The sequence below is a fragment of the Onychomys torridus genome, chromosome 1 (genome assembly GCF_903995425.1).
Source record: "Onychomys torridus chromosome 1, mOncTor1.1, whole genome shotgun sequence".
NCBI lineage: Eukaryota > Metazoa > Chordata > Mammalia > Rodentia > Cricetidae > Onychomys > Onychomys torridus.
The window spans coordinates 15,710,469-15,729,826 of record NC_050443.1 but is presented as its reverse complement, the minus strand read 5'-3'; the positions used below and the strand labels follow the sequence as shown (position 1 = coordinate 15,729,826).

The 19,358-nt window shown below is 49.7% G+C and overlaps 1 protein-coding gene across 4 annotated transcripts in view; it reads left to right on the top strand.

The window, feature by feature from the left end:
* Positions 1-18,963, top strand: part of Pld3 (phospholipase D family member 3) — a 24,414-nt gene extending 5,451 nt beyond the window's left edge. The window contains exons 2-14 of one of the 4 annotated variants that reach the window (XM_036195789.1): positions 3,969-4,047; positions 6,958-7,027; positions 8,018-8,108; positions 8,223-8,297; positions 8,390-8,532; positions 8,950-9,133; positions 10,601-10,715; positions 10,788-10,915; positions 12,613-12,813; positions 15,713-15,852; positions 17,205-17,370; positions 18,280-18,379; positions 18,481-18,963. In XM_036195789.1, the coding sequence (XP_036051682.1) occupies positions 8,082-8,108; positions 8,223-8,297; positions 8,390-8,532; positions 8,950-9,133; positions 10,601-10,715; positions 10,788-10,915; positions 12,613-12,813; positions 15,713-15,852; positions 17,205-17,370; positions 18,280-18,379; positions 18,481-18,668 (1,467 nt within the window). In that variant the 5' untranslated portion in view covers positions 3,969-4,047; positions 6,958-7,027; positions 8,018-8,081 and the 3' untranslated portion in view covers positions 18,669-18,963. Of the gene's footprint in view, positions 1-3,968; positions 4,048-6,957; positions 7,028-7,370; positions 7,468-8,017; positions 8,109-8,222; positions 8,298-8,389; positions 8,533-8,949; positions 9,134-10,600; positions 10,716-10,787; positions 10,916-12,612; positions 12,814-15,712; positions 15,853-17,204; positions 17,371-18,279; positions 18,380-18,480 lie in introns of those variants that run through there. The other 3 variants (XM_036195780.1, XM_036195773.1, XM_036195798.1) reach the window with 3 other exon arrangements.
* The last annotated feature ends 395 nt before the right edge of the window (positions 18,964-19,358 follow it).

Below are 19,358 nucleotides of genomic sequence, written 5' to 3'. Positions count from 1 at the left end.
AGGCCACCCTGGTCTATAGAGTTGCAGGACAGCCAAAGCTACACAGAGAAACCTTGTACAAAAACAAAAAAGAAAGCTAGGTAGAATGGTAAGATCAATCTCAACCTCAATCTCTCTCTCTCTCTCTCTCTCTCTCTCTCTCTCTCTCTCTCTCTCTCAGTTTTATTGAAGCAAGGTCTCTCTCAAGTAGACCAAGGTATCCTTGAACTCACTATGTAGCCAAAAGAAAAAGAAAGAAAAGACCCTGAACTCCTCCTCATCCTTCTTCCACTTCCCAAGCGCTAGGATGGCAGGCATAAGCCATAACACCTAACTAAAATACATTTTCCCCTCTATTTTTTGAGACAGGATCTCATAAGGCCCAGGTGAGCCTCATACTCCTTCAACTGCTGATTCTCCTGCCTCTGCCTTCCAAGTGCTGGGATTACAAGCATATGCCACCTCAATCAACAGTGCCCTTGAAACAGGAACCTAGACACCTTTAATGCCAGGAAGGAATATCTCGAGTTCAAGACCAGCCTGGGTTATATGGTGAGATCCTGTCCCAAATTAAATAGAAAAGAAAAGACAAAAAGGAACAGATTTAGGAGTGATAGATGACCTGGAGTCATGGTGGCTGGAAGGTCTATGGGGACACAGTAGGCCATGAAACTTGCAGAGCTGGAGTTCAGGGGACCTAGAGAACTTGGAGACAAGGATGCAGACTCAGACAGAGGACTGAAGCTGTAGTCTTGTATAATATTAGAGGGATCAGCCTTAATATTACACATCCCAGGGGCTCAGGAGACAGTCCTCTCCATTAGTAGTTCTATTTTCAGATAAAGAATCTAAGCACACCGAGCTCTATAGTCCACTTGCTTTAATTCCTCTGGCATAACATCCTATCTACACAGCTTCAGTTCTGTTCTTGTGCCGAGCTCCTTTCTTGCCTGATTTCTCTCTACCTTTATCTGCTGTCCCCTCTAAGTTCTATCTTAATTCTACCTCATCGAAGTCCTTCTCACCTTGTTCTTACCCAGCTAGTACTTCCCCATCTGACTCTTCCTCGTCTCCCATCTCGTTCCTCTAGTACTCTCTTCTAGCCCTTCAATCTAGTTCTTCCCCATCTTGGTTTGTTCCTCTCCAGTTCTTACCCATCAAGTTCTTCCATTCTCTTTTCTCTTCTCCATCCCATGTCCTGGAAGTCCTGGTATATAAAGCCAGGCTTCCAGGGTCAAACGGAGGGGTGATAAGAATCACATTAAGAGGCAATAACAGTTAATTATCATTTGCAACCCCAAAGGGAAGTGACCAATGGGGAAATGAATTAACTAAAGGCTAAATTCGGCTAATATCTAAGAAAAGGGAATCTTGTGTGCTCAACTATAGTCTTAAATGTGATTAGTAGAAAATATTAAGAATCTAAGCTGGGCGGTGGTAGCTCACGCCTTTAATCCCAGCACTCAGGAGGCAGAGCCAGGTGGATCTCTGTGAGTTTGAGGCCTGCCTGGCCTACCAAGTGAGTTCCAGGAGAGGCACAAAGCTACACAGAGAAACCCTGTCTCGAAAACCAAAAAAAAAAAAAAAAGAATCTGTAAGTTGCTAGATCAATGGGAGAAAATAAAACTGTCTTCTTTTTTCCTGTGGCTCCTATCTCTCCAAGCTATCTGCCATTTTTCTGCAGGGTGGGGGAAAGTGTGCTCCGTCGCTAGGCAATATGTGTACAGCTAGATGCCTTTGGGTTGAGAAAGGAGGAAGTAAAGCTTAATTGGCACATCCGCCAGGCCTTCTCAAACAGATAGCCTGGATGCTTAAGTCTGTTCTTAGAGAGTACAGAGGTATCTCTGCTAAGGTACTTTCCTCCATCTGGGGATGGACCTGGCCGGATGCTGCCAATGATGATAATTAAGGGAGGCTTGAACTGGGGTTCGGGGTGAGCATAGCTGTCAGCGCACAAGGTTATCTAAATATTCCTAGAAGTGGTTAGGTAAGGAGTTAAAGGTCTGTAAAGTTAGTAAGGCTGTAAGAAAGGAGGGTCCGAGCTGAATTGTGTAAAGCTGTTACTTAACGTCCACCTGACCTAGGTGGTGTCTCCTTGTGGAATTTGCCTTAAATCAGGAGAGCTTCATGTGGACTGTTATTACTGCTAGTCCTTGAAAGTGGCTAAGGGAGATATCTGATTCCAGAGAAAGCCTTTCCTGAGGCCATTCTCCAAATACCTGGAATGTGTATGTCCAGAGAGTGATCAGTCCACACTGTTAGCCCTTCTTAGGGAAAAGTCAATTGGGAAAACTATGAAGGCACACATGATTTTCATAACAATACAGTTGATATATAACAAGCCAAGTAACACCAAAAGCTCCTTGGAATTTGGCTTCCTCTGGAGGAATTCCCTGATTGCTCCAGGTAGTGACTTTGCCATAACCAGCTGAGTTCTTATGATATATTCCTGCGGCCCACAGCACTGTAGTACTGGTTAGTGGTCCACAGGGTGCAAACAGGTCCCTCTAGGACATGGTGAGAAGGTTTGTACCAGAGGGCAGTGGGGTACTGTAGAAAGGTGTTGAGCAGGAGCAGGATAGTTTAGAGTTTTGAGTTCTAGTTCAGAAGTACTTACCATTCGCGATGCTGTTCTGGACGTATGTAATTTGTTCCTCAGACCAAACACACACAATAAATAAACAAATAAATGTAATTTTTAAATTAGAAAACATACAAACATACCTTTAATTCCAATGCTCAGGAGATAGAGGCAGGCAGATCTCTTTTGAGTCCCTGAACAATCTGATCTACATAGTGAACTCCAGGTCAGGCAGGGCCACCTAGTCAGACTTGGTCTCAAAAGACAAAACCAAAAAGAAATACGGTGGGTGGCACTCCTGTGGTCCCAGCTGTCTGGAGGCAGAGGCAAGAGGATCAAGGCCAGCCTGGTCTGCACAGTGAGTTCCAGGCTAGCCAGGGCTACCTAGCAAGACTGGAGAGAGACCGAGAGACTGAATGAGAAGGAGCCAGAGCCAGGTGTAATCCCAACAGCCTAGAAAGTAGAGATGGGCTTAATGGCCTTCTGAAAGCACAAGGCCCTGGCTTCATCCCTAGCACAAGAAAAGAAAGGAAGGGAAGACAGAAAGAAAAGTTCATGGACTACATCGTAGAGAGAGACACTGTCTCAAAAAGAATCAATGTCCCTGGCACCTGGTGTGGTAACACCTTTAATCCCAACACTCAGGAAACGGAGATCTCTGTGAGTTCCAGGAGAGCCAGTGCTAGGTAGAGAGACCCTGTCTCAAATGGAAAAGAAAAAAGGTGAATGGATGTGAGGCTCACAGAAAGCAGCCACCTTTCCCAGGTTTCAAGTTTTGAGCCCATAGCCTAGGGCTTGCCCATTTAACGTTCATACATCCCTTAATCCCAGACATAAGATGATCCCTCAAAGTGAGAAATCCACAGAGTCTGCTTAAAGGGCAAAGGAATTTATTAAGAAAAGAAAACTCACAAGATAGAACAGAGGAATTGTTACAGGGTCCTGGAAAGGTAAGGCACGGTCCCACGCTGTTCTTCCTCCTGAGATTGTCCCAGCATCCAAGTCCCACGAGGGAGCAAAGAGAGCAACCTACAGCATGTCTTGTCTCAGGTCTTAAGGGTATCCACAGGGGCAGGTACTTCAATGTGACAGGTAGGTGGGACAGTTACCTGCTACATCTCTAGGGGTAGTGTTTCAAGGTCATAGACAGGACATGTATCCACTACAACACCTGCTTTGTAAATGAGGCCAGCTATGCTCAGAAAAGCCAAGACTGGCCGGGCGGTGGTGGCACACAGCATCTATCTCAAGAGCCCAGCCAGGGCTGGAGACAAGGGTTCAGTTCCCAGCACTCACATGGCAGCTCTAACCATCGTAACTCCAGTTCCAAGGGATCTGATGCCCACTTCACGCCAATAAATATTTTTTGAAAAAAGCCCAGCCAGTTTTGCTTCCTCTTTGTCTGCAGATTGTGGTGTCACACCTGAAAAGACAGGACCACAGGCCAAGGAACTGTTGACAGGAAGAAGATATGTTTCCTGGCTGAGGTACATCCCATATATAAAAGGAAACTGAGCAGGAGGATCAGCTGGGTTGATTGTGCTGGGGCCTTGGGAACCCCTGCATAAAAGTGGCATAGGCCATGGAGGAATGCCAGCTTCTGACTGCCAAACTCTTGTTATCACCAACCCCCACCCCCGTGGGTCTGACTCTTGCTCCAGCTGAGTCCACTGATCTCTGGATGCTAGGGATGGGGAGAAGGAACACCCCAACCAGGATCCTGAGCCAAGTTACACTTCAGTTTCTATAGAAATGATGAGCATTTGGGCTGGCAGGATGGCTCAGTGAATCAAGGCTTTTGTCAGTGAGCCTGATTGCCTGAATTCAGTCAGCTGTTCTGGCAATTAGGGAACTGACTCTTGCAGGATGCCCTCTGACCTCCACAGTCGTGTCACAGCACACACAGAATAAATGTAATAAAAAAAAAATTTTTTTTTTTCGAGACAGGGTTTCTCTGTAGCTTTGGAGCCTGTCCTGGACTAGCTCTGTAGACCAGGCTGGCCTCGAACTCACAGAGATCCGCCTGCCTCTGCCTCCTGAGTGCTGGGATTACAGGCGGGCACCACCACTGCCCGGGAATAAAAATTTTTTTAAAGAAATTCAAAATAGGAGCGTTAGGGATTTAGCTCAGTGGTAGAGCGCTTGCCTAACAAACGCAAGGCCATGGGTTCGATCCTCAGCTCCAAAAAAAAAAAAAAAAAAGTGAACTTCTGCCAGGCAGTGGTGGTGGTGCACGCCAGTAATCACAGCACTCGGGAGGCAGAGCCAGGCAGATCTCTGTGAGTTCGAGGCCAGCCTGGGCTACCAAGTGAGTCCCAGGAAAGGCGCAAAGCTACACAGAGAAACCCTGTCTCGAAAAATCAAAAAAAAAGAAATAAGAAAAAGAAAAGAAATTCAAGATAGGGCCGGAGAGATGGCTCAGAGGTTAAGAGCACTGCTTGCTTTTCCAAAGGTCCTGAGTTCAATTCCCAGCAACCACATGGTGGCTCACAACCATCTGTAATCAGATCTGGTGCCCTCTTCTGGCCTGCAGATACATGCAAACAGAACACTGTATACATAATAAATAAATAAATCTTAAAAAAAAAATTCAAAATAGCATTTAAAATGATTTAACAATTAGTTGTTTGATATGGGGTCTGTATAGCCCATGCTGGCCTCAAATTTTAACAGCCCTCAAACTGGAGAGTGCTAGAATGATAAGTGTGTGCCGCCATGTCCTACTAAATTAATTTTTTGTTGTTGTTTTTTTGAGACAGGGTTTCTCTGTGTAGCTTTCTGGCTTTCCTGGATCTTGCTCTGTAGACCAGGCTGGCCTCGAACTCACAGAGATCTACCTGGCTCTGCCTCCCAAGTGCTGGGATTAAAGGCGTGCGCCACCACTGCCCAGCGCTAAATTAATTTTTAAAAAAGATTTATTTATGCCAGGTGGTGGTGGCAAGTGCCTTTCACCCCAGAATTCCTGAGGCAGGGGCAGGGGGATCTCTGTTCGTTCCAGGACAGTCTGGTCTACAGAGTGAGTTCCAGGACAGCCAGGGCTACATGGAGAAACCCTATCTCAAAAAAAAAAAAAAAAAAATTATTTATATGTATGTGTGTATATATGTCATGACCATAAACGAGCATTGGCTTCCCTGGAGATAGAGTTACCTGTGTGAGCTGCTCCTGTTGGGGCTGAGAACCCAACTCAGGTCCTCTGTAAGCAGTGTTTGTTCTTACCTGCTGGCCCATCTCTCCAGCTGGTTTTATTTTTCCTGGAGATCAGGTCTGTCTCAAACTCTTTGTAGCTAAGTTCATGACCTTCAACTCCTGGTGAATCCTGCTTGCACCTCCCAGGTGCTAGGATGACAGACTTGTGCCTTCACACCCCATTTCCAACTTTGTATTCTTCAATAAAATCGGTTTTCTCATCAAAGCCTTCAGAAATCATAAAAGTCAACCTTCACTTCTCCCTTCCCCCACCCTGTACTTCACCCACTCCAGGGCTGCTGTCTTCTGCTTCTGTGGGTTCTTCCCCACAGCCTCAGATAATCGTGGCACTTGCCCTTGCTTGCTGGTGTTTTGGAACCTGGTTTTTCTTTCCTTTCTTTTTTCTTTTTCTTTTTCTTTTTTTTTCTTTTTTTTTTTTTTTCTTTTTTTTTTTCTTTTTAAGACAGGGCTTCTCTGTGTAGCCCTGGCTGACCTGGAACTCACACTGTAGACCAGACTGGCCTCAAACTCACAACAGATCTGCACAAGAAATCTGCCTGCCTCTGTCTCCAGGATGCTGGGCTTAAAGGTGTGCACCACCACACCCAGCTCATTTTTCTTTTCTGAGACTGTGTCTCACCCTGCATGCAGCCCAGGATGGCCTGGATTTGGTTGATGTCCTTCTGTCTCAGTCTTGCTGGTAATGCAGGAAGTGGGGCTATACCAGGACTTGGGAGACTCAGCTAGGCTGAGACCAGCCTGATCCACAGTGTGAGACTTTTTGTAAAACCACTCACCATCCACCCAAAAAGTTAATTAATAATAAGAAAGCTGGCTGGGGATGAAGCCCCTTGGTAGGGCTTTTGCAATGTCTTGAATTTGAAGGTCAATAACACACATACACAAACCAAGAAAGAGGGTCATCCCTTGGAGGTAACCACCAGCTCTGTCCCTGTCACTTCCTGTGTTTGGGGCTGGCTAGGTGGAGAGAAGGGACCACCTGTTTATTTCCCTAGCTTTAAATCCAACTAGCCTGGGCTCTACCAGATCCTGTCTCAAAAGACCTAAATAAAAAGTAACATTAAAAAAAAAAATGTTTTTAATCCTGCTTAGATAGAACGTGGGATCCAGAAAGCTTTTTTTTTTTTTTTTTTTTTAAATCTCTAAAAATATCAATTGACTTAAAAGAAATACCGTCGTCCCAACAGACTACCAGAAAACCTCTGTGGCCGTCAGCTTCCGTTCTCCCATCCCATTGCGTGGACTGTCTGTCTTCTGGTGAGCTTACCCTTCTCTTTGAATTAACATTATTCAACCTTGATTTTATCTTATGAGCGTCTTCAAGATTAATCTTGTTTTTCACTAGGCGCCCATGGTACAAAAAATTCACATTTGTAGATCAGAAAAAAGGGTGAGAATTCCTTTTTCTCTGACTTTTCGGTCTCTCTGGGGGTATGGTGGGACAGGGGTGGCGCGAGGCGAAACTCACCCCCCATCCCTGTGCTCTCCACCCCACCCCCGCAAGCTAGACCAGGTTGCTGGGGACCGCCTCCTTCCCCCTTCCCCGCAGCGGGGAAAGCAGGCTGTTGCGCGCACTGCGCAGACTCCCCGCTGCAGTGGGCGTGATCCGCGGAGGCCCCGCCTCCTTCCTCCCGCCCCTACTCAGCTGCTTCAGCAGAAGCTGGGGCCCCACCGAGGTAGCTGCCGCCGCCGCCAGAGTAAGGCTGGGGTCGTATTAGGGAGGGGGCTGGGGTGTGGGGAACGGGAGGCCGCGATGGCCCTGGGCTGTGAGCCTCAGGTGTCTGGTCAGGTAGGTCTACCTGGGAATAGGCAGACCTGGGACATTCCGTGAGTCACCCCAAGGCTGAGAAGAACCAGGCACAAAGATTCGGGGCTCCACGGGCCCCCAGCTAGAAATGTCTTTTTGGAATTCTCTAGATTCGAGCTCAGCAGGGAACAAAAAGGGGTACTGATGGGGAACAAGTGAGTGCTAAAGACGGACAAGCTGGAGGCTTTGTCAGGCGGCAGGATGATGGCACTGGAGAGGGGAAAAAAAAAGGCAGAGGCGCTGGACCTTCAGGGATTTCAACATCCCTGCTGACCAGCGACCAGCTTCCTCCTTTTGGGGTGATAGGCACAGGGCCGAGGGCCCCCGTGATCTTCGGATAGAGGGTTTTAGTGGATCTCATAAGCCCAAGAGCATCCACTTTCTGTGAAGTCCCTGAAGCTCAGACTGCCCCACACAGTGCCTGCTTTTTGTTTTCCCAGTTTCCATCCCCCGACACACCCACCTTGCCGCTTCGCCTCTGCAGTCTCCCAGCCGCCCGGCAATATGAAGCCTAAACTGATGTACCAGGAGGTAGGAGGATGGGACGCCTAGCGCGGAGGGGCTGGGCGTTTTGAAGGGCAGGAAACCCTGGACCAAACCATCCTATGACTCCCACTTGCCCATCACCCCTTCTTGATCCCACAGCTGAAAGTCCCTGTTGAGGAGCCTGCGGGAGAACTGCCCGTGAATGAAATCGAGGCATGGAAGGCAGCGGAGAAGGTAGGAGTAAGCTGCTCCCCTTGAACTTTCTCAGAGACTGTTGGGGTGACCAGCCTTGTGTAGGCTGACAGCTCCCTTCCCCTCCCCCACAGAAAGCCCGCTGGGTCCTGCTGGTCCTTATCCTGGCAGTGGTGGGCTTCGGTGCCCTGATGACTCAGCTGTTTCTCTGGGAATATGGGGACTTGCATCTATTTGGACCCAACCAGCGCCCAGCCCCCTGCTATGACCCCTGCGAGTAAGTGGAGGGGAGCTGGATGGTGGACGGGAGGGGGCCTGCCAGCCCAGGGACACTTAAGCCTGCAAGAGCACCATGCGCTTTGGTGCACCCAGCGCTGTGATGAGGGGGTTGTGTGTGCCCACGTCCATGCCCACTCACCCCTCCCTTGCTGTTTCCATGGCAGCCACAGCGTCATCATCCTTTATACAGGTCTGTGAACACATGGGCAGCATCTCTCATCTACATCTGTGGATACACACATATCCCTCCCACACCTCTAGACAGACCAGTCACACACACACACACACACACACACACACACACACACACACACACACCAGACTTCCATCCGCATCTGGGGACCAGCAGAGCCTTTCTATCCCAACCTATCATCTCTGGCCCTCTATGGCTGACAGATGTCCTCCATACCTTCAGAGCGGTGCTGGTGGAGAGCATTCCTGAGGGTCTGGAGTTCCCCAATGCCACCACGAGCAACCCCTCCACTAGCCAGGCCTGGTTGGGCCTCCTCGCCGGTGCTCACAGCAGCCTGGACATCGCATCCTTCTACTGGACCCTCACCAACAATGACACCCACACGCAAGAGCCCTCTGCCCAGCAGGTACCCAAATCCTCTCTTCCCACCCAACCCTCCCCCACCTCCCATCTACCAACTGGCTGTGGGAATGGTGCAGTGGAGAGGGAGTGGGAGGGACTTCCTGCCACCCTGGAGACAGGTGGGAGTCTTACAGGCTAACTGTACACGGGTGTTTAAGCTGTCTTCAGACAACCTTCTGAACTAAGAGTGCTGTTTTTGTGTCGTGATTATCTGGAGGCCTCTGAATGTCAAGGAATGACTTTGGTTATGATGGATTTGGCTTTCAGAATCCATCACACAAAGAAGGAACAAGTTCTAGCCCATCCCAAGCCAGGCTGCCACCTCCTTTGCAGCTGTGACCTTAAGCAGCTCTTCTCTCCTCCCATATAGTATCTAGAAATTGCAAACAGTAGCCGGGCGGTGGTGGCGCACGCCTTTAATCCCAGCACTCGGGAGGCAGAGCCAGGTGGATCTCTGTGAGTTCCAGGCCAGCCTGGTCTCCAAAGCGAGTTCCAGGAAAGGCACAAAGCTACACAGAGAAACCCTGTCTCGAAAAACAAAAAACAGAAACAAAAACAAAAAAATTGCAAAGCGCATACTGCTCCCCTGCTGAGCTCCTGTAAGGATGCAGTGGGCTAGCCTGTGCAAATTTAGTCCAGTGCCTGGTACAGACTCAGCCCTTTCTGAGTGTTTACTGTTAAAATATGATGGTTATACTCTGGGCAGTGGTGGTACACACCTTTAATCCCAGTATTTGGGAGGCAGGGGAAGGTGGATTTCTGTGAGTTCAAGGCCAGCTTGGTCTTCAGAGCCAGATCCAGGACAGCCAGGGCAGCACAGAGAAACCCTGTTTCACAACCCACCCCCCTCAAAAAAAACAAAAAAAGACATGGTTGTTAAGCCTGGCATGAGAGAGCTGGTCTGGAATCCCAACATTTTGGAAGCTGGGCCTTGTGGTGTGGGCTGACAGTTCCAGCTACTCAGAGGCTGATGCAGGAGAATCTCAAGTTTAAGTCCCTGCTGCAGCTTCAAATCAAGTTTGTGTCAGCCCAAGGAACTTGAGGAGACTCTGTGTTCAATAATTTAGTTAAATAGAAAAGTGAGGGCTGGTAAGATGGCTCAGCAGGTAAAATTGACAGACCTGACAACCTGAGTTCAATCCCAGGAACCCACAGTCAAAGGAGAGAACTGACTCCTGAAAGTTGTTCTCTGACATCCACATGTGTGTGTACATACATACACACACATATACACAAAGGGGAGTGTGTATGTAATGCTGGAATGGAACACTTGCCTGTCATGTGCAGGGCTCTGAGTTCCATCCTCAGCACCACACACGCACAAAGAAGGAAAGACAAAGGGTTTTAGTATTGTAATCTGTGAATCCTCCACTGTAAGGTTTAAGTAAAGCCTATTTATTATTATGGGGAAACTGTGAGGGCGCTATCGGAGCACTGGCTGGCCCAGCCCCTCAGCAGCTGTCTCCCACAGGGTGAAGAGGTTCTCCAGCAGCTCCAGGCTCTGGCACCTAGAGGTGTAAAGGTTCGCATCGCTGTGAGCAAACCCAATGGACCTCTGGCTGATCTGCAGTCCCTGCTACAGAGTGGTGAGCAACAGCAAGGGTGAAGGGCTGGGGCCACCCAAGATGGCCCCTGACTGCTGCCCCCGTTGGTCACAGGTGCCCAGGTCCGCATGGTGGACATGCAGAAGCTGACCCATGGCGTCCTGCACACCAAGTTCTGGGTGGTGGATCAGACCCACTTTTACCTGGGCAGTGCCAACATGGACTGGCGCTCGCTGACCCAGGTCTGTGCGTACCCTGCCCACCTTCATTGTCTCTTTCTGATCCTCCTATACATCCTGTGGTCCAACCCTCCACTGCCTTGTCCCTGCAGTAGTTTAGGATTTGCTCTGAGTCCTGTTGGCAGCTGCCAGGACACAGAGCACTGGAGGTCCTAGCCACTTACCTGGCCTTCATTGTACACTCCTTGTGTGTATTTGAACCCATCTCTGAACTGGGGGGCTCTGGGAACATGGGGGTAACAGGTAGGTTTCCTGGATGTGCAATTCAGTGTGGAGCCTGACCTGTTACCAGGTAGCCGCAGCTTAAAGAGCTCAGGGCCGGGATGGGGAAGAAACAAAGGCTGGGGTGAGTTGAGATGGTGGGTGGTACAAGCAGTATCAGGGTGGGATGGAGGTGCAGGCAGAGGGTCATGGGTGGGGGTGGGTATAAGCAAAGATCAGGTACAAAATGGGGCCCTAGGTGGAGGTTTGAGGGTGGAGTGGGGGACCAGGCAGAGGATCCAACATGGAATGGAGATACAGACACAGAGGGTCAGGGCAAGATACGGGTGTTGGCAGATAGAGGGTCAACTGAGATGGGATGGAGATGGAAGTAGATGGAGGAGGCACAGGCAGGAGCTTGGAGGTGAGGTTAGAAGGTGGCAAGGGCTGGGTGGCCGAGGCTAGAATGGGGAAGTTGAGGCAAAGGATCTAAGGTGGAGTGAGGAGGCAGAGGCAGAGCTCAAGGCTAGCCTAGGGAACACAGTGACTGACTGTAGCAGTCTAAAGCAGACACCTGACCAGCCTGGGGTCTGAGGGAAGGGTCCCCAAAGAAACATAGCTAACCTGCCTGAAGCATCAGCAGGGGCCAGCACAAGAGGAGCTGACTCAGGCAGTGACGTGTAGGAGACGGAACAGACATGACTCTAATTTACCCCAGCAGATACTCCCCCGACTCCTAGTCTCGACAACTATGCAGACGCGCTGAAGACAGAGTATTCCTATGTGCCTATCTTCCCTTCCAGTGGAGCCTGTTGAGAATCCAGGGGAATGCTGGCACAGTCTGGGGAGACAACACCTGAGTCAGCTGGAGCTGGCTGGCATAGGGCAGAAGCAACAGGCTTGCAAAGTTTCGGGAAACACACAGCTCATAGGACCTAGTGCTTCAGGCCTGTCATCCATGATCCTTGGGTGTCTGAGGCAGGATCATTGAAAGTTCAGGACCAGCCAGGATAACTTAGTGAGACCTTTTTTTTTTCTTTCTTTTTGCCCAAAGAGCAGGGGATGGACCGCAGTGGTAAAGAACCTGTCTAGAATCCCCCAGTGAGGGGCTGGGGTATGACTCAGTGGTGGAGCACCTGCCTAGAATCCCCCAGTGAGGGGCTGGGGTGTGGTCAGTGGTGGAGCACCTTCCTAGAATCCCCCAGTGAGGGGCTGGGGTGTGGTCAGTGTTAGAGCCCCTGCCTATCGTGTGTAAGCCCTAGTTCCAATACCCAGTGCCACAAGAAAATAAAAACCCTGGAACTTTACAATAACTGAATGTTTCTTCAAAACATAAGTCAAGTTTATAGCTATACATTTAAGTTCTAGGATGTTGGTTTTCAGAGTGGAGGTTTTAGGTACAGGTAAAGATTGAGAGGCATTAGCTAAGGCATCAGACAGGACATGTCATCTGTGAGCACCAGGCCAGCATTCCTAGGCTCAGCATTGCTCTCCCACAGGTCAAGGAACTGGGAGTGGTCATGTACAACTGCAGCTGCCTCGCTCGAGACCTGACCAAGATTTTTGAGGCCTACTGGTTCCTAGGCCAGGCAGGTAGCTCCATCCCTTCAACCTGGCCACGGCCCTTTGATACCCGCTACAATCAAGAGACACCAATGGAGATCTGCCTCAATGGCACCCCAGCTCTGGCCTACTTAGCGGTAAGTTGGGGGAAATGGGTCCTCACGTGCTTCTGGCCACACATCATCACTTGTAGCCTCCATCTAGACCTGCCTGGTGGTTGTTGGGGAGGGAAGTCTGGATTTCACCCTTGGTCACTCTGCTTTGTCGAAAGCTTCGGCTGTGTCTCAAGCTCCCTTAGCACTGGATTCATCTGGAAAATGGATGTCCTGGCATTTCCACCTTCTGTGTGAGGTACACATGGCCTCAGAAACCCCAAGCTCTTGATGATGTCTAAATCAGTCACAGGTAGCTCTTTCCATTTGTTCCTTTACTTAGTTTGAGATAGAGTCTCAGGCGGCCCACGCTGGCTTTGAACTATGTACCTGAGGATGGCCTTGAACAACTTTGGCAGGGCTTTTGGTTTTTGAGACAGGGTCTCACTATGTAACACTCACTGGCTAGCCTGGAACTCACAGAAATCTATCTGCCTTTGCCTTCTGAGTGCTGAAAGCATGGGCCATCACAGCCAGTCTCCTCCTCCTCCTCCCCTTCCTTCTCCTCCTCCTTCTTTTTCTTTAAGTACTGGAAATGGAACCCAGGACCCCACACATACTAGCACAAGGTCTACCACTGGGCTACATCTCAGCTCTTTCCATTTAAGTAAATTAAAACTAGACACAAGCTGAGGAGATGGCTCAGTGGCTAAGTGTTTGCCGTACAAGCCTAAGGACCTGAGTTCAAATCCCAACACCAGGCACAACAGCATGCATCTGTATTCCCAGCCCTGGGGAGGCAGAGTTTGAGAATTCTCTGGCCAGCCACCTATCCAAATCTTTAAGTTCTGGTTCAGTGAAAGATCCTGTGTCAAAAATAAGGTGGTGTCAGGCATAGTAGTGCACACTTTTAATACCAGCACTCAGGAGGCAGAAGCAGGAGGATCTCTGTAAGTCTGGGCCAGTCTGACCTACCTAGTGGCCAGGCCAGGCAGGGCTACATAGTGAGACCCTGTCTCATTATTAAAAAAAAAAAAAAAGGTAGAGAATGATTAAGGAAGATACCCACTGAGACAGGCTTTCTCTGTGCAGCCCTGGCTGTCCTGGAACTCGCTCTGTAGACCAGGTTAGCCTTGAACTCACAGAGATCCCCCTGCCTTTGCCTCCCAGGTACTGGGATTAAAGGTGTGGACCACCACCTCCCAACTATTATTTTTTAAAACTACTTTATTTAGTATATGTGCATGTGTATGTATGTACATGTGAGTGAGGGTGCCCGTGGAGGCCAGAGACATTGGCTTTCCCTGAAGCCAAAGTTACAGAAGTTTGTAAGCTGTCCCATGTGGGTGCTGGGAGCTGAACTCCAATCCTCTGCAAGAACAAAGCACACACTCTTAACCACTGAGCCACAGCCTCCCTACCCCCTCCCCTTTTTTGGTTTCTTGAGGCAAGATCAAATAATCCTATAACTCAGGCTACCTCGGAACTCCCTACTTAGCTGAGACTAGCCCTGAACTTCTGGCATGCCCACTTCTACTTCCCAAACGTCAGCATTACAAGAGTGCCCACATCTTTTTCTTTTGGAACAGATCTGTGCAGCCCAAACTTACACCCATCTCTTGATCCTCCTGCCTCAGCCTCTGAGGCAAATTTGCCACTATCTGTGCTGACTCTTTCATGGGACAGTTATTGAGCATGATAGACGAAAACACTACTGATTTTAGTTATTGCCACATTTTCAGTTGAGGAAGGCTACTCAGGGCTTTCTGTATTTCCCCTTGTCAAGTCATCAAGCCCGAAGTCATGGTGGAGGGTCATGAATCATGGCTGCAGGGAAACATGACCTTTGGTGCCCTTTGTATCCAGAGTCTTCCATAGAGATGAGCACTTCCTTCGTCACGGCCACTTCTATTTTTAGAGTTGCAGTTTCCTCGGGGCCGAGCAAAGGGCCTGTTGTGACCCCTGACACATGCAGAATTGCCTCATCAGGGTTGGCTGTGACAGAATAGGGCCAAGATCTCCAAATCAGTTGCCTGGGGGTGTCACTAAAACCCTGTCCCAGTTGAAGATGCACCTGCCTGTAATTCCAGCACCAGGGAGAGTGGAGGCAGAAGGATCAGGAGTTCAAAGTTATTCTGGTGGGATGGAGAGCTGGCTCAGAGGTTAAGAGCACTGGCTGCTCTTCCAGAGGTCCTGAGTTCAATTCCCACCAACCACATGGTGGCTCACAACCATCTGTAATCAGATCTGACGCCCCCTTCTGGCCTGCAGGGACACATGCAGGCGGAACATTGTATACATAATAAATAAATAAATCTTTAAAAAATAAAATAAAGTAACAACAAAATCATAAGGAGCTAGGGAAATAGATCAGTGTACCACTTGCTGTGGAAGCATGAAGACCTGAGTTCAAATCCCCCACACTCAAAAAAAAACCTGGCATAGTAGTGCATATCTATAATCCCAACACCTCTGTAGGTGGTGGCAGAGACTCTGCCTCAAACAAAATGGGAGGCAAGGACCCACACGCGAGGGTGTCCTCTGACTTCCACTCACACAGTGCGGCGCATGCATTCACATATATGATATACACGTATATGTATACATACACTGAAGAAAGAATTTGCATTTGAAGCAAGTCTCCAAGTAACAAAGTGACGTTATTGCTGCTGGATCAGGACCCATCCAAGAGTATGAATTCTGGAACCGAGCACTTCAGTCTCAGCCGCACGGATTGGCTATGTGACCTTAAGCAAGTAGCTTACTTACCCTTTCAGAGCCTGTTTCCTCACCTGCAAAACAAATGGTAATTCTCCTTCCTCTCATGGAGACTGGTTTTTAGTGAGCTCCATAGCACCTGGTTCATTGTGAGTTTTCCAAACTTGGGGTCCACTATGAGATGCCTCCAGCAGGACACATGTATTGATTGTCCCCTCACCCCCAGAGTGCACCCCCACCGCTGTGTCCAAGTGGCCGCACTCCAGACCTGAAGGCTCTGCTCAACGTGGTGGACAGTGCCCGGAGCTTCATCTACATTGCAGTTATGAACTACCTGCCCACCATGGAGTTCTCCCATCCACGCAGGTACTCTGGGATGGAGAAGGGCTCAGGATGGGCAACTTCTGTGAGAGGAGGGTAAGGGGGCTCCAAGAGCAAGCAGGAGGCAAGGGCAGTATCTCAGTGACAGAGCTCTCATTCAGCATGCTAGAGGCCCCAGGCTCACCCCTAGTGTCACCAAGAAGGGGTGGGGCAGGGGGTGATTGAATGTGGGGTCAGAAGGTAAGATGGAGCTGGGAAGAAGGCTCAGCGGGTAAAATGCTTGCCAAGCAAGCAAGAAGACCCGTTTGGATCCCCAGCACCTGAGATGAAAGGCATGCATGACAGCATGCATCTTTTACCCCATCATGGGGACAGAGACAGGTGGATCCCAAAGGCTCACTGGCCAGCCACCCTAGCTGAATTGGGGTGTTTGGATTGGGGCTAGAGAGATCACTCACCAGTTAAGAACATTTGCTGCTCAATTCAGTTCCCAGCACCTACCTTGTTCCTAACATCCATGTCAAGTGGCTCACATTGCTTGTAATCCAGGAGTACACACGCGCACGCGTGCACACACACACACACACACACACACACATACACATGTATGCACGCACGCACGCATGCACACACTCAGATGAGAGGAGATTGGGCATGGTGGTGCACGTCTGTCTGTAAGCCCATTCTTTGGAAGAACACTGAGGCAGGAGGATGGAGACCAGCCTTGGCCACAGACAGCAACTGTCTCAAAACAAAAGATGGGAAGGTAAGTTTTGGGGTACCCAAATGGTAGCCAGAACAGGAGGTAAGGAATATGAGAATGTAGGAAGAGAGCTTGGGAGCCCCAAAGCTCCAAAGCTGTAGGTGAAGTCTATAGCTAAAACTGCCTCTTCTAGGGTGGTATACATAAAATAAAAATAAACACATCTTTTGAGGCTGGGGAGATGCTCAGCAGGAAGAGCACTTGTTCTTGCAGAGGACTCCAGTTTGGTTCCCAGCACCCCTGTCAAGTGGCTCACAACTGTTTGTAACTCCAGCCCCAGGTGATCTGATGCCTTTGTCTTCTATGGACTTTGATACTCACAGGCTCACATCTACATGCAGACACAGCTACACATAGTTAAAGCAATAGTAAATCATTAAAAAATAAATAAATAAGTACATGTCTTTAAAAATTAAGAAGAAAAAAGCCAGGGTGGTGGTGGTGGCACAGGCCTTTAATCTCAGCACTCAGGAGGCAGAATCTGAGTTCAAGGCCAGCCTGGTCTGCAGAGTGAGTTCCAGGACAGCCAGGACTACACAGAGAAACCTTGTCTACAAGACAAAAAAACAAACAAACACAGAAAAAAAACTTAAAAAGAAAGATATGCCTCTTCCTCTACTCTGCTGCACCTCAGGTTCTGGCCAGCCATTGATGACGGCCTACGACGGGCGGCCTACGAACGAGGTGTCAAAGTGCGCTTGCTCATCAGCTGCTGGGGGCACTCAGAGCCATCCATGCGGTCCTTCCTTCTCTCCCTGGCTGCTCTCCGTGACAACCACACCCACTCTGACATCCAGGTGGTAAGAACCCAGCCCAGACCACCCCTTTTCCACTGTGCATGTCCTGGGGGACACAGCCCACGTGAACCACAAGTGTCATGACAAGGATGACCCAGAGTATACAGCCATGTGGGGGAACCATGAACTATGAACCATGGCTGCCTGGGATTCAGGGAGTGCGGAGGGAGGTCCACCATTGAGGTGGGGAGTCTCAGGGAGAGGGGCAGAGAGAAAGCACTTGCTATATACTGGAAAGACAGACTTTATGAGGGGCTGTGGCTTTGGGTCAGCCTCTGGGACCTCATAAGCCAGAGGTGAACCCACACTTATAATCCCAGCACCTGGGAGGGAGAGGCAAGAGAATCAGAAGTTCAAGGTTATCCTTGGCTATACAATAAATCAGGCCAGCCTGGGAAATGTAGTGAGGCCTGGTCTGACAGTCTGTGGGACTGGAGAGATGGAGAGATGGCTCTCTGGCTAAGAGCACTTGCTGCTCTTCCAAAGAACCAGATTTTGCCTCCCAGCACCCCATGTCTGGCAGCTCACAATAGCCTGTAACTTTAGCTCCAGGGAATCTCATGTCCTCTGGCCCATGGGCACCAGCACACACACTCACACACACAAATTTAAAAATTTTTAAGACAGAAAGGAGAGAGACAGAGGCAAGACAGACTTTCTCTAGAAAAAGGGACATTAGATATGGGGCTTCACGGGGGATCCATGACACTGTAGGCCTCACCCCACCTCAGCTGGTGTTTACTGAGGACCAGCTGCTCTGGACCCTATTTGGGTCCAAGGATTCAGCCACTGCAGGGAAGCAGCCAGGTGCCTTTTGGAGACACCACTGACCTGCTCACAGCTCCCACCCAAAGCTGCTCACAGCTCCCCAGCTTGCACCAGAGCTTCTCGATGCCCTCCCCTCCCCTGCAGAAACTGTTTGTGGTCCCTGCGGATGAAGTCCAGGCTCGAATACCCTACGCCCGTGTCAACCACAACAAGTACATGGTGACTGAACGTGCTTCATACATTGGTGAGTGCCCCTCGGTACTGTAGGCATATCAAAGAAAAGGAGATCCTGGGCACTGGCTCCAGGCCACCCCATCAGACCCTTACTCTACCCCTTGTCCCCAGGAACCTCCAACTGGTCTGGGAGCTACTTCACAGAGACAGCGGGCACCTCCCTGCTGGTGACGCAGAATGGGCATGGTGGCTTGCGCAGCCAGCTGGAGGCTGTTTTCCTGAGAGACTGGGAATCCCCATACAGCCATGATCTCGACACCTCAGCTGACAGCGTGGGCAATGCCTGTCGCCTGCTTTGAGGCCCAGCCCAATGGATAGGCCAAAGCCTTCCAGGGCCCCTTGGACTCAACTCTGGGTCCTGATTTTTGTCCCCATGCCCTCGCTTCTGTCTGCCTCATTGTGGCTCCACAATCTCCCTACTGTGCTCCTGTGGCTACCTCCACCTCCGCTGGCCTGACACTCTGGCCCCTGTGGACCTAGCAGAGCTGGGGGAGGATCAGACCCCAAAGTAGTGGGGGTGCATGCTGGGCCCGGACCTTTGGCCCACCCCCTAAAAGGGGCCAAGATTATAATAAGTAAATAATTGTCTGTACAGCCTGTGCTTAACTGAGTGGTGTGAGATGGGTTGTTGGTTAGGGGACAGGTGGCATGGACTTCTAATGGAGACATCTCAGCATGCAATGCACACAAGGCTGGCGTGGGCTGGGCATGCGGTGTGTGACCACACTGGCAGGCATGGCTCAGCATGCATATAACCAGCATATGTTGTACTGAGCATGTTCCAGAGCAATGTAGGAAGAGCTGCTAAATGCCAGTGTGTATTGGGGATGGGGGGCACAGAGAGACCAGATCTGAACAACAGAGCATGTGCCAGGTCAGAGTTTATTCCCTCTACTTAGCATGTCCTGAGCGTGAGTGAGTGAGCATGCCAAGCCTATCACAAATATAGAGGACTAGTCAGTGGTGCTTGCAAACTCAGATTGACATGT